At 38.3% G+C, this 14,602-nt stretch overlaps 2 protein-coding genes across 2 annotated transcripts; both read right to left on the reverse strand.

Annotated features, from left to right (window-relative positions):
* Window positions 1-296: 296 nt before the first annotated feature.
* Window positions 297-8,701, reverse strand: LOC113666201 (uncharacterized). Its single transcript, XM_089208599.1, has 6 exons — window positions 8,600-8,701; window positions 5,168-5,466; window positions 4,327-4,441; window positions 3,567-3,603; window positions 3,306-3,432; window positions 297-1,734 (listed from the first exon to the last, which is right to left on the reverse strand). The coding sequence occupies exons 1-6, from the start codon at window positions 8,670-8,672 to the stop codon at window positions 1,243-1,245; spliced, it is 1,143 nt and encodes a 380-aa protein (XP_089064725.1). The 5' UTR covers window positions 8,673-8,701; the 3' UTR covers window positions 297-1,242.
* Window positions 8,702-11,790: 3,089 nt separating this feature from the next.
* LOC149044413 (putative skeletal organic matrix protein 5) lies at window positions 11,791-13,897 on the reverse strand. The gene is made up of 2 exons (XM_089208600.1): window positions 13,835-13,897; window positions 11,791-13,507 (listed from the first exon to the last, which is right to left on the reverse strand). The coding sequence occupies exons 1-2, from the start codon at window positions 13,895-13,897 to the stop codon at window positions 12,989-12,991; spliced, it is 582 nt and encodes a 193-aa protein (XP_089064726.1). The 3' UTR covers window positions 11,791-12,988.
* Window positions 13,898-14,602: the final 705 nt, after the last annotated feature.

Raw genomic sequence — 14,602 nt, forward strand, 5'->3', positions numbered from 1 at the left:
GAAAACACAAAAATAAAAAAACATGTTGAAAGGATTGAAATCTTCTCGTCAGTAAAGGAAAAAATTGTAGCTTTGTTTCAAATGCGATTAGTGACGAACTGCAGTCAAGATCTAATAGAGGGTAGGCACTTATTCGGGGAAGGGCACTTATTAGAGCGTGGGCGCATAGTCGAGGAAACACGGTATTCATTATTTATACCGGCCCTTTTTCCGAGCAGACATCATCTAATTTAAAGTATCTGATGAACTCTTGTATTTGGCACAGTGAATCTTCAATTCTAAGATTACTCCACTATAATGTAACTCTTTTAATTGCAAAAATTTTACTTAATTATGAATTGGAATTAGAAATCTTGATTCTAATTGTATTGTCTTACTGTGGCGTTTCTAATATGGTGTCTCGGCGCCTTCCTTTTTATTAATTCTTATTAAAATACTATTTTTGCCCTTTTCATTTATTTTATACCTATTGTTATCAAATTATCGTACACACTTTTCTACCTATGTACTGCTAGGGGCCTAATCAGCCTCATTAACCTGAGTTGAAATGAAGTTACTTAGGTCACTTGCTTACAGTGAACATTTGATTCCAAGATTGCTCCGCTACACTGTAACTAGTTCAATTGCAAAAAATTTTACTTTATTATAATTTAAATTGTCTTACTGTGGCGTCTCTAATATGGTGTCTCGGCGCCTTCTTTTTTTATTAGTTCCTATTCAAATATTATTTTGCCTATTATTTATTTGTTTTTTTGATTTATTTTATAGCTCTTGTTATCAAATTATCATATGCACTTTTTCTAACTGTTATAGAGAAATTGCAGAATAATAAGATTCTTGTGTCAGAAGTATTTTTTGTGCAGATCTGGTGTTAGGCATGCTAAAAGTCTTTACAACTGATTTTATACTTGCACTAAGGGTTAGTTTGGAAATCTTAATAACTAATAATGATTAATAACAATTATTATTCGTGACAACGATTAGTAATAATAAAGTAATAGAACACACTGTATATCAGTTTACCGGCTTAATAACTCACCTGGTATTTTGGAGGAGGAAGAGAAGTTTGTAAATCATGAGCCGTAAGTAGCAATCTATAATCTGCTTAGCAAGTTCTCACTCGAGCGTTTGAGGGTAGAAGGGAGAGGGGATGGATAAATGGAAAAGAGCTTTTTTCAGTAACCCACCTCCCCTTCCTCATTGTAAGTGAGTTTTCTAACGTAATACATGGATTGAAAGACTTTACTGCACTAAAATATATCCCATAGCTTTGATGTTTCTGTCACCATTATCTGGGGAAAGAGCTGCTACGTTTCCGCACGTATTGGAACGTCCTCTAGTACCAAACCCAATTCTGGAGTTACAAGAGAGACAATCGTTTTGCTGGTTAGCTACATAGCCAATTCTTGCAATACCTACAGCATTAAAGCCCTCCTTGTTACAGTTCAGTTGCAAAGAGCCCTGCGCACCAATCAACTTCTTCCACTCGTTACGACCCAGGGAAGTAGCGCGGTATGTCCCATTAGCGATCAAAGAGTGCAGAGAGTTGGCTTGCTTGTTAAAGACAATAAAGCTGAGCTGTCCACTTATCTTCATACCGAGACAGATCTTGGAGAAAGGTGTATTCCAATAGGTCGGTAACTTGGTCTCTTGTGAGTCAAACCCAGTCCCCCCGCCGGGGATGTTGTATTGGTTTTTATCACTCCAGTAGTGAGAGTTATAGTGAAACGTTGCCTAAAAAGAATTAAGAGGATTTAATTTATCCTTAAACATAAATAACACGATGCATAACCAAAGGCAGGACCATCATGAAATCAATGATACAGTTAGTGTAAAAACCATCAATCTATACTCTATTTGCAGGCGGGTTAATTAGCAATTTGTTGCGTTTTTAGATATTAGGGTATTGTAGCACTTATGTTAGAAGAAGTTCCGCAAACAGGGGCCGCGAGAAGTATATGAACAAGTTGCTAAGAGATTCTGTCTTTTTGCCTCAAAACCACGCAATTCGTATATAACGGCACCTACTATCAACAAGTTTTTGGTACACAGCTATGGGTTCGCCCGTCTCTGCTGCCACTGCCAACATGGTAATGGAAGACGTGGAGCAAAAGGCCTTAGCCACTTCACCGGTTAAACCCTTTTTCTGGAAACGACATGTCGATTATGTTATTTCTACGGTATCCGGAAATGAAGCATTTCCTATCAGTAGAATTCCTACCCTGAATTCAGTAGAGTCGTCGATCTAATTCACCCTTGAGCGTGAAAAGGGTAGACATTTGCCCTTTCTTGATTTATATGTGTCCAGAGGGGTTCAGGGTAATTTAGAGACAAGTGTCTACCGTAAACCTACCCACACCGACAAATACCTCGCTTTCGATTCTCACTACCCTATTCGCCATAAAAAGTCTGCAGCCAAAACTCTTACTCAGGAGGGCTCACTGTTTAGGAAATATGTTTCTAATGTCCTAAATGGCTATACATAAAACCTTTCTCCGTAACTGCCAAAAACAAGTTACAATTAGTAACTCCCCTGATGAAAGGGAATCAGTGACTGGTTTTGCTGTTATTCCTTACATGAAGGGTGTTACGGAACCTATCAAGAGAATTTTGAATGGCCACAACGTTAAAGTTGCTCGAAAACCTTTTCAGACTTTGGGGCATATTTTTGCCAAACCTAAGGATCCTGTCACGAAAGAACGACGAACCGACGCCATTTATTCTATTCCTTGCAATGACTTTGACAACGAATACATCGGACAGACCAAACGTTAGTTTGGTACACGTTTGAAAGAGAAGCGGTTTTCTTTTGCAAAAAGGAAAATTCAGCTTTATCGGAGCACACATGCCTAACCAACCATACAATTGGGTGGGATAATTCTAAAATTATCACCACTAATCGGCGTTATCACCAGCGCCTTTGTTTGGAGGCTTGACATATTAACTCCGCCCACGCTCCTTTAAATCGTGACGATGGCCACCTGCTTCCTGACGCCTATTTACACCTCGTCAGAAAAAAGGCAGTTAATTTGTGATCATACAGAAGGACCTCTTGTTGCAGCGTTTAGATCACTCCTGATGAAGGCACTAGGCAGGAGTGTCGAAACGTTGGGTCTATGAATTGTAACTTCTTCATTAAATCTGTAAACCAGAGTAGCATCGAACCATGTCTGATTGTTCACCTGGTTGCCGTGTGAACTTTAATATAGATTATATCGTAGTTTTGATGCTTCTGAAAACTTCTTGCTGTGCTTCATCACCCGCAAGAAAACCCCGCCAAGAATATTCCGCCGTATGAGGCTTACCTGGCTGCCGTTAATCTTCATTACAGGCGTCCATCCTCCATCTCCGCATCCAAAATCTCCCATCTGACAGAGAACTGTGATTGGCTTAGAGTCAATGTATAATGTAACCAGTTGACTGGCGTTTGACCTGTTTGATATGAAAAGAAATCCATTCGTGATCATATTTGTTTGCGGCGAAAAATCTTCCCTCGACATCTAAACAATTCGATAATTTTGTCTCTTTTTTTATGCTTGAAAAGATAATCATTTAGTATCACCTACTTGAAAAGGTTGTAAGCTTCTTCGCAGGACCCAATAACTAAATGTAAAGAAAAAAATAAATAACAGTGAGATATATAAGATATTTAGGCTCTTCCACAGACCAGTAGGGGACACACTGAAAACTAGAGTCGCTGTACATTCTTGTATCAAGCTATTAGCAAAATCTTTGAGCAATAGGAGATGATAAATATTACATAGGTACCAGTTATAATTTACTGCTAAGGGAGAGGAAGGTCAGAAGATTTTGGTTGTGTCATGATAAAATTAACCAGATCGCCCCCCCCCCCCCTCCCTCTCAGCAAAGGCTCTGCAATATTCTTACGACTACCACTCATTGGCAGTTTTAAAATTGGAAGTCAATTTCTACAGCCCCCCCCCCCCCCCTTTAAACTCTGTCGGCGACAACTGTTTCCCCCTCCTTTCCCCCTGAAAATCATGTGATCCTCTAAAGTCCTCCCCCCTCCTCCGTGGTGAATGATAATTGATCCCCACGGACAAGTGAAAATAAAAATTAACATTTAGTTCCCCACCTCAGACCTTTTGATTTCGCAGTCAGATGCTCAATCAACTTGAGCATCGAGAAATTCAACATCTTTTTACTTTGTGTTGATTATTTTTTAGTTATATATTTTCGCTAGCTATTTTAGAAAGTTTTCGAGCTGCAAGGTTAAGCAGAAAAATTTGTATCAGTCACTTGAGAATTATAGTATTTAATGTTGTTGGATGTATATCAGTCACAAAACCATGCCAAACTATTCACCTTTTTCACAATATTCTCCTATGAAGCCTTCTGTACAGCGGCATCTAAATGAACCACCTCTACAGTCTGTGACGCAGGTAGCCTCGTGTTGACAAGGTGACGAAGAGCAAGGTGACTGTAGAGAGACAAAGTAGGAAAGTGGTTCATGTATTTCGAAACGCAGTTGTAAATCTATAAATATGCGATAAAGAGGGGGTACATGAATCCGCCAATCCGCACTAATCCGTCGATCCGGTCAGGATTTATTTTTAGTATAAATTTTTCATGGTAAACACCTCATATAATAGCATCTATGTTTTTTTTTTATTTTCATCTACTGTATTAAGATTTTAGTTAAGTTTTTCTGACTTTACTGGTATTTTAGAAAGTGGCTTTATGAGATTAAAAATATACTGCTAAGCCGTTGGGATCTATGGGTATGGAAAGCTTTTCTAACTGTTTCGAACGTTCGCAGAAAAATGAAGTCTGTCGGTAAAACATTTTAAAACACAAATCGACTAAAGGCTGACCAAACACTGACGATTTAAACAACGATTCCATTCTTTAAATAAACAGAATCTGGTATCTTGACTCAAATTTTCAACCGAGTCACATGTATTTTCTTAGTCTGACGACGTGCCTGGGAAACAAAGGTGGTAAGTAAGTAAGATAGTAAGCGGCACGAGAAAGTGTTTGCATGCTTTACAACATGCCATGGAAATACGGTTGTCACCACAATGAATACGACAACAGACCGACACCATTTGCAGTGGCTTTAACCTGACTGCCTTCGCTCTAAGATCTTCACAAAGCTGTCAAACTTTTAGCACGTTTATTTGTCAAAATCAAGAGTGTTCCCTACCTCAATTGCAAAATGATGCGAACTTTTATTCCCTTTATACTCTGTGGAGTTTCTGAACTTATCAGATGACAACAATTCGCACCAAAGTTTTCCATGGGCTCCTTTGAAGGCGGCCAGGTTCACAGAAAAACAGAACGGATCGCTGAGACATTCTAACGTGCAGTCAAACACATCAGACACTGCCACTGTTCCAACAAGTGGCACACTCAAGTGATGAAACTCGTGTTTAATGAATGTACGTCTCAGGAAGGTTCTTGTGGAGGAGACGCGGTTGCCCTCGCGATACACGGGGGTTGATTCTGTAACAGGAAAGAAGAACAGTTCAGTAATAAAAGGACATGATGGCATCACTCACAGGAGAGAGCGGCGAGGAAGGGACTGGCTGATTGGAAGAGAGGATAAAGTTGCCTATAGAACACTACCCCCTGTTATGAGTAATTGTTGTTAATGAATACTGACGGTGGTATCGCAGCTAGGAAGGGACTGGCTAGTTAGAAGAGAGGATAAAGATGCCTATAGAGCACCACCCCCTGTTATGAGTAATTGTTGTTAATATAATCTTCCAGAAATTTCCAGACGGCTGAGTCAAGCTGACTTGCATACCGTAGAGCTTTCCGGAAAATTTTATCAAGTCACGTATTTATTAGGTAATACTTCTAAAATATATAGTTCTTAAATAAGCTTTTAGAATTTTCCAGAACACTTTGTGAATATATATAGACTCAATTATGTAATAGTAGTAGCGGTAAGTGTTATCGTCGGAGCGACGACTGTTTTTTAAAAGCTATACCGAGAGAGAGTTACTGCGGAAGATTGCCCGTTCTAGGGGACTTTGGAGACAGCACTGAGATTGTAACAGTGGTGAGCTGGGATATGAACTGTGGTGGTTTATTAACGATAAGTATTGTATCACTGTTAGGAGTCGCTCCTCGCTAAGAAAATTTCTCGCCGTTTAATATAGTAGTTGAGTTTATGGAATTGAAGCGTTTTTCTGTCAGTAAGATTATACCGTAACATGCACCCCCCTTCCCCATATCGTTCAAAAGAATTGATGTTTATCATAACTATGGGACCCCCCCCCCCTCCACTTCTCTTCCGGCTCTTCCAATAATTCCGGGGTGACCCCTGCCTCTTTGTGACTAAAACGAAATTTGTATTCCTGCTGTATTAGGATGTTGTGGAGTACAGCAAATAGGTCACTGAGAATGGTGGAAAGCAATAGATATGAAAAAAAATTCAGGGATATTTTGAAGTATCGATAGCTAATTTTTAAGCTGATCCATGCGTTTTTCTCTCAATTTGTTTTCGGGACAGCGCTCAGTTCTATGCCAGAATTGTTGTCATGGTTATCAGCTGATTAACCATTTACAAGTTGTGTTGGACACTGTTTCGCTGTCCTTTTTTCCACAACACAATCATTGACAGACTCTTTGCTTATTCTTAAACCCACACAAATGAAAATGTTGGCTTACTTGATTCAAAATTACAGTCAAACCTGATGCGGCTCCGTAATTTGTTTCCGAATTTGTTTCCCCGTGATTTTTAACTCAGTTAAGCGGTCACCTGTATGAAGCGGTCGCAATCACTTTTGAGTGAGTCTGAACGGCCTCTTTGTATTATCTTCCACCTGTATTGAGCGGTCACTAAATGCGGAACTACTTGAATAAAACGAAGAATTATCCTTCAAGAAAAATTTGATCCATATTTTCGTTTCGAAATCAACGTCAGTAGTACTTTTGAGCGAGGTTTTGTACAAAAAGTTGTCAATTATGGCATAAAGTGGCGCTTTTTTATCGTTGCCTAAATTAACCGTAATCTTTAGAACCTTTTTAAGCGGTCAGCCCTGCATTCCCCGTGGGTGACCACTTAATACAAGTTTAACTTTAGTTCATCATGAAAACAAACATGCGAGTTATTTTAAGCGTTTTACACGATATTTAGCCCTCTATTTACGGAAAGATATGTAACGTTTGATTAGAGGCCTAAAAATGCTATTAGATCATACGAAACCAAGGTAAACAGTCTTTAATAAAGAATTCTAACTTCTCCATGAATTTTTTTGTAGTTGGAGGCAAATTTTGTCAGCTCCCTCGTGCTTATTTGGCAGCCATCGATTCCAAATACCTGAAAGGTTGGAAAATCTTACGACACTGTTACTATGGTACCTGTTTTAATTTCATAATTCATAAATTTTGCCAATTGGAAGCAAAACAGTGATTATTTTCAATAACTTTTAGCTGTCTTAACATCTTGGGCTCCTTGACTTTCGCCAAATTTAATTAACAATTTCCCTCCTCTGTTGTCCTCAAACTTTGTTTGGTGCTCAGCCTTGGAGGCCCTCGGTCAAGTTGGGTAAAATCAGGCGATATTTCGCAAGATAAAGAAGGATAACATGTGAAAAATTCAGCTCGGTGAAAAAAAAACCGTTTTGTAGAACACTTAAAATGATCATATAGCAGCCATTTCAAAAAGCCAGTTCGATTTTAATTTATTCAATATTTGTTTAGGGAGCTCATAAACATTTTTTTCATAGAAATTTGTATTGTCCTACCTTCTCAGTTATCAACATCTGCCGTGTCATTTATTATAGATATACGTGCTTTCTGAGAGACTTAAATGCATTTATTCATTGAGGCAACATTTTAGAATAGCATTTTGCAAATATAGTCACAAACCTTCAAATTGTAAACATTTCTAGCTTTTCGGTGTTGTTATTATCATTAGTTCTCTTCCTCAAGATTAATTATCTAACTATAACATATTGTTTTCGAACTTTCCTTCGGAAAAAGGAAGAAAATCCGTCAATGATCTGATAGGCATAAGATACGAATGTTTCTACGAACCAAATTTTGGAAGTCTTTGATAAACTATTTTGAGTAAAAGCTTGGCAAGGTCGAAAGCCTCCGCAATTTTATCCAGGTCTAAAGAAATGCTACTACTGTCTGGCAACATTTAGAATTTAACTTGAAGTTGAATAAAGGCTTCTTTAACCAATGACTTAGCTTAGTATTGAAAAACATTTTTTAATGTGGAGTGATGGAGCGTTATTTGCATTTAACCAAGTTGAAGGGCTGGACTTTACAGGGCAACAGATCGACTTCAACTGTGTTAGTTGCACGAAATAAATATTACAACAGCAGGTATATATGAAAGGAAGTTAATTAAACATTGAGATTATGCCGTTCAATAGCTTCCTAAGATATCAGGTATAAAGAAAACTGTTGAAACAAGTTTCTAAAGAGCATTCAACTCCCATCACCACAAGTGAAGAGAAAATATAACCAAAAAAAAACGAAGACTGATGGAACTCAGGGAACATCGGACTTATATCCAGATTCTGGGTTGAATTAATATAAATGAATAAATATTGCCAACGTTAATGTTCTAACACTAAAAACAATAAGAGATACAATGCAAACGCATCTAACAAACCTTTTGAAAAGGTTGGATCTGGAATTAGAGCAGAAAGTTCAAATAGGATGGGATAAAAAAGACCAGAAAACATGTTGCCGGAGAGGAGATCTCGTCGCTGATCCGGAGATATTTTGCCTTACCTCTTATGCGACTTGTAATCAACTGAAATATTGACTACAACCAATATAATTTGAGCGATTCAGCTGCCCCCAATTTGCTGACGTACAAACCAGCCTTTCCTTTGTTTTTGCAACAAAAACATGTCTCAGTGCTATGGCTGAGTTTTATAAGGGCGGAGGGGAAAACGAGTCAAAAATGGGGTTTTAACTTGTTTTAGTTATAAAATGATCCCATGACTCAATTTCCGTTTTACTCTTTCCTTAGTTCCAAAAAGGAAACATTTTCTAAATAGTATCTGATGAACTGATCGCGCAATGAGCATTTATTTACATCTAAGCTTGCCAGTAACATCCAGTCGTTTGGGTTTGTTTCTAAGGGCAGCCTAAATCGTCCAGATAAAATTCTATGTTTTAAAATTAGGATAAACTCACAATATCCAGTTTGTAATTGCAGGCCTCACGAGAAATGCTCAACTAAGGCTGAGTGCTTTGAAATAATGTTGTAGAATCACCGAAATCACAAGGCCTGAAAACATTTCTATGTCACTAGTATTGCAATCGCAGAAAACGTTGTATTAAACGAACGCCGCCGTATCAACTCGCTTACTTGTGGGATCTGTATACCAACTCTGCGCACCGTCTGTCGAACATTTCTCCGCTGTGACATTTTAGCGTTAAAACAAACAAAATCATTTATTCCCTATCTTCCTCTTCCTTTCGTCGCTTATTTTCCTGGAAAATTGATAATACTGCGAGTTAGATCTTTTTGGTGGCCATTAGGAGTGCGAGGGAAGGGTTAATAATAATGATAAAGGAAGTGTAACCTGATAAGTTTTCCCATTGACAAGTTTGCGACGGCAGTGTTAATGAAAGATAATTTCGAGTATATCAAGGCCAAAGTTGCTATTTAAGGAAAAACTTGCCAACGAAAAAGCAATTGACAGTACAGATGACTTGGCAAGAAGGAAAATCAGAGGGTTGTCGTGAAATTCTGCGCTATGACAAAAAAAAAAACAGAAATGCCACATGTGGGTTATGAACAATTATTAGGTTTTGGAAAACTATACATATCATTAAAGACTTATAACAAAAAAAAACTTTTAAAGAGAGCCTTTTGGTATAAATTTTTAATAAGTTGTGAAAATGGGTTCCTATTTACGTGTTAACTCAATAATTTACATAGAGGACTTCGAAATAAACGTACCACCGTATGATTAATTCTCAATAAAGTTTGGTTTTTAGCTACACTTCAGAGCACAAATTTTTTCTTAACGAGGAAATGTTTAAGCGTTGATGGTATTATTCATTGGTCGTGTGTCCAGATAATTAAAAAAATTTTGTTCCTCTTCCCAAGTATAAACGAATAATAACGGGGAAAAGCAATATTCAGATGCGATTATCAAACAAGTATCAAGTGCAGATAAAAAACTTTGAGAAAACGCTGTTTCTGACATCAGAGCAGAGAATTGAAATAAAACGGAATAGAAAAAAATAAAAAAAACATGTTAAAAGAAATCGAATCTTCTCGTCAGCAAAGGAAAGAATCTTAGCTTTGTTTCAAATGCGATCAGAGACGAGCTACAGTCAAGAACTAATTTTCCTGTAATCCTTTCCATGGCCCAGATTTCAACCAATAGAATTTTAAAAATGATTGCAACTGCTTCGAGTTTTCTGACGTGCAAACCAATGCGGTCATTGTTCCCTCAAACATGTCAATAGAAACAATTTTATCTTGTATTCCTACCACTGAGAAAGTGAGGGAAGAGGTGGGCGCTTATTCAAAGGGGGGGGACGCTTTTTTGACATTATGAAAGAGGGAGCAGGCACTTATTCGGGGAAGAGCACTTATTAGAGCGTGGTCGCTCAGTCGAGGATATACGGTATTCATTATTTGTAACCTTTATTCCGAGCAGACATCATCTTATTTAAAGTATCTGATGAACTTTTGTATTTGGCACTGTGAACATTCAATTCTAAGATTACTCCACTATATTGTAATTCTAATTGCAAAAATTTTTACATAATTATGAATCTGAATTAAAAACCTTGATTCTAGTTGTATTGTCTTACTGTGGCGTTTCTAATATGGTGTCTCGGCGCCCCTCTTTTTAATTTATTTTTATTCGAATAATCTTTTGCCTAATGACTGTAAATATATGAAAAATCATATTTGTTCACTGCGGTGAAGAAACGAATATAAACGATCCTCGCAGCTATGAACACTACTGCACTAGTAGTTGAAATAAGACCTGAAAAAAATTCAGGCCCGTACGGGATTTGAACCCATGACCTCTGCGACACTGGTGCAGCGCTCTACGAACTGAGCTAATGAGCTAACTGGGAGCTGGTCCCTATGTTGGATCCAAATAAACCATCCAAGTGGTGAATAATGACTTACTTGTTTTTCATTCATTTTATACCTATTGTTATCAAATTATCATATGCACTTTTTCTAGCTGTTGTGGAGAAACTGCAGTATAATAAGGTTCTTGTGTCGGACGTATTTTTTTGTACAGACCAGGCCCCGGTTGTTCGATGATCGGATAACGCTATCCACTGGATAAATCTCTATCCGGTGGATAACGCTATACGGTTTGCTATTACTTATCCGCTGGATAGCGATTTATCAGTTTGATAACGTTATCCACCCTTTATACAACTGGGCCCCAGTGTTAGGTATAGTAAAAATCTTTACAAGTGATTACGTACTTGCATTAAGGGCTAGTTCGCAAATCTTAATGATTAATAATTATTAATAATAGTTATTATTAGTAATAATAATTAAACAATAGACCACACTTTCTACCGGCGTAATAACTCACGTGGGATGTTGAAGGAGGAAGAGAAGTTTGTAAATCACGAACCAAAGGTGAATGACTTACAAACTTTTCAAATGGGTTTACAGGTTTTTGACCAATCAGGGCGCTCGTAGTACAGTCGAACCTGTATCTAGCCCATGGTAAATGGCAGGTGACACTTGATATAGGTTTCACAGATTAGGAATGTTACAAAAACGATAAACAACCCCTCTTTATGCTGTTATTGACCACTTGATGTACAGAACCTCGCCTATTACTTTAATTTTGGGAGAGAAACGTGGATCAAAAATTACTTGAAGGATTATTCTTAGTTTTATTTAAGTGGTCGTGTTTTCAGTGACCGTTCGGTATAGGAGTAGAACGATAAAAACAGGCTATTGAGACTTGATACATAGGTTGACTGCGACCACTTAGTAGAGGTAACCGCTTAACAGAGATGAACATTGCGGTGACTTTGGGACTTTGACAACTGACCGCTCAATACAAGGTGACCGCTAAATACAGGTTCTATTGTATCTCAGTTATCTTATAAAGTTGAATAGACATGAATACAAGTACAACTTAACGCAAAAAGGTTGTCAAAGAAATATGCAGAAAGCAAAACAGAAAGCTCAATATAATTTGATCAGTTACGAAACTTTTTTTTGAAGTAAGAGTTAGGTTGAGGTAGTTCTTCACTCCTATCTTTTGACTTATTTTTCACACATGCGCAGTATCCAACATCAATACTTAGAATTTAGATTTCTGTAAAGAGTTCCTCTTTGGCTTTTTCCTTTATTCATTTCTGCTTTTTTTCTTTGACAAAACCATTTCAATTGAGAGTATATATTCTCATTCATAAGTACGTATATATAAAGGATGTTTGTAAATCTATGTAAAGCTACAACTAATTCTGAGCTCAAAAAAAAAAAAAATAATAATGATAGTAAAATAGCATCAGAAATAACGACTGAAGTTGGCATCAAGGGGTGACCTCAACTTGAAGGAACAATGCCATTTTTTGTTAATTTTACAATGCTTATCAGTTTTGCTGACGCCAAAAGGTGGCTTTTGGCATGGTCAGCAAAGGCGTATTAGTGGTAATGTTTAGCGAGTGCCTGAAAATGTTCTCGTGTTGTTATCCTGGCTTTGCTTCTTTTTTAAGATTTAAACATCACAGTAGTTTTAGTAACCAGTCGACTGAATTTCCGTAAAACTGAGGGCTCAAAAGTTGTACAAACGGAACCCATGCGGGTAAAGTCCTTATTCAAGTCTCTTCTCGTCTTCACACTCGCCGCAAATTGGAAAAAAATTAATGTAGAGGCCGAACTAAACAGCAAGCAATCTATGGTCTGCTTAGCAAGTTCTCACTTTGGCGTTTGAGGAGAGAAAGGAGAGGGATGGATAGATGGAAAAGAGCTCTTCAGTACCCCACCTCCCGTCCCCCATTCGTCGTGAGTTTTCTAACGTAATACATGGATTTAAAGAGTTTATTGCACCAAAATATATCCCATAGCTTTGATACATCTGTTACCGTTATCTGGGGAATGACCTGCTACGTTTCCACATGTAGTGGAGTTATCAGGATATCCTCCGGTACCAAACCCAATTCTGGAGTCACAAGAGCCACAATCGTTTAGATTGTTGGCTATGTAACCAACCCTTGCTTTAGAATGAGAACTTGAAGTACCTACAGCATTAAAGCCCTCCTTGTTACAGCCCGGTTGCAAAGAGCCCTCCGCACCAATCAACTTCTTCCACTCGTCACGATCCAGTGAAGTAGCGCGGTATGTCCCATCAGCAATCAAAGAGTACAGAGAGTTGGCCTGCTTGTTAATGACAATAAACCTGAGCTGTCCACTTATCTTCATACCGAGACAGATCTTGGAGAAAGGTGTGTTCCAATAGGTCGGTAACTTGGTCTCTTGTGAGTCAAACCCAGTCATCCCGCCGGGGATGTTGTATTGGTTTTTATCACTCCAGTAGTGAGAGTCATAGTGAAACGTTGTCTAAAAAGAATTAAGAGGATTTAGTTTATCCTTAAACATAAATAACACGATGCATCACCAAAGGCAGGACCCTCATGAAATCAGTAATACAGCTAGCGTACAAGCCATCAATCTATACCCTGCTTGCAGGTCCTTGCAGGCGTTTTAGATATTAGGGTATTGTAGCACTCATGCTAGAGGAAATTCCGCAAGCAGGGACCGCGATAAGAATATTTGCAAGTAGCTAAGAGATTCTATCGTAGTTTCGACGCTTCTGAAACTTTCTTGCTCGCGCTTCATCGCCCGCAAGAAAACCCCGCCAAGAATATTCCGCCATATGAGGCTTACCTTGCTGCCGTCAATCTTCATTAGAGGCGTCCATCCTCCATCTCCGCATCCAAAATCCCCCATCTGACAGAGGACTGTGATTGGTTCAGAGGCAAGGTCCAGTGGAACCAGTTGACTGGCGTTTGACCTGCTTGATACGAAAAAATCCATTCTTGATCATATTATTGGGGGGGGTAAGTTTCTAAAGAAACTGTGGTGCTGGGTCGGTGGGAGAGTATAACAGGGTAATTTAGTATTATCAAATGAGTTGATAACGTAAATAGGCCACCGTAAAGAGTTTCAAAGCTGACGTTTCGAGCGTTAGCCCTACGTCAGAGCCCGTCGTCAATTGCTCGAAACGTCAGCTTTGAAACTCTTTACGGTGGCCAATTTACGTTATTAACTCAGTTGATAATAATAAATTACCCCGTTTCCGGCGAACAATCTTCTCTTGACGTCGAAACTATTCCGTAATTTGGTCTTTATTTTATGCCCGAAAAGATAATCATTTGGTATCACTTACTTGAAAAGGTTGTAAGCTTCTTTGCAGGACCCAATACCTTAATGTAAAGAAAAAAAATAAAAGTTAGGTGTTTGAGATATTTAGGCTCCATCACAGTCCACTAGGGGACAGAAAAGTAGAGTCGTTGTACATTTTTGTATCAATCTATTAGTAAAATCTTTGAGCAATAAGAGATGATAAATATTACTTTGGTACCAGTTATAATTTACTGCCGAGGGAGGGGGGGGGAGGTCAGAGGATTTTGGTTGTGGCACGATAAAAGTAAC

This window comes from Pocillopora damicornis, chromosome 6, assembly GCF_964200805.1.
Source record: "Pocillopora damicornis chromosome 6, jaPocDami1.2, whole genome shotgun sequence".
NCBI classification, from domain to species: domain Eukaryota; kingdom Metazoa; phylum Cnidaria; class Anthozoa; order Scleractinia; family Pocilloporidae; genus Pocillopora; species Pocillopora damicornis.

Coding starts and splice junctions, on each gene's coding strand:
- LOC149044413 (XM_089208600.1), bottom strand. CDS start 13,897: ATGGGGGATTTTGGATGCGGAGATGGAGGATGGACGCCTCTAATGAAG. Junction 13,508..13,834: donor TGAAGATTGACGGCAGCAAG/GTAAGCCTCATA, acceptor AATTCTTTTTAG/ACAACGTTTCACTATGACTC.
- LOC113666201 (XM_089208599.1), bottom strand. CDS start 8,672: ATGTTTTCTGGTCTTTTTTATCCCATCCTATTTGAACTTTCTGCTCTA. Junction 5,467..8,599: donor AGATCCAACCTTTTCAAAAG/GTTTGTTAGATG, acceptor TTCCTGTTACAG/AATCAACCCCCGTGTATCGC. Junction 4,442..5,167: donor CGCATCATTTTGCAATTGAG/GTAGGGAACACT, acceptor GTCTCTCTACAG/TCACCTTGCTCTTCGTCACC.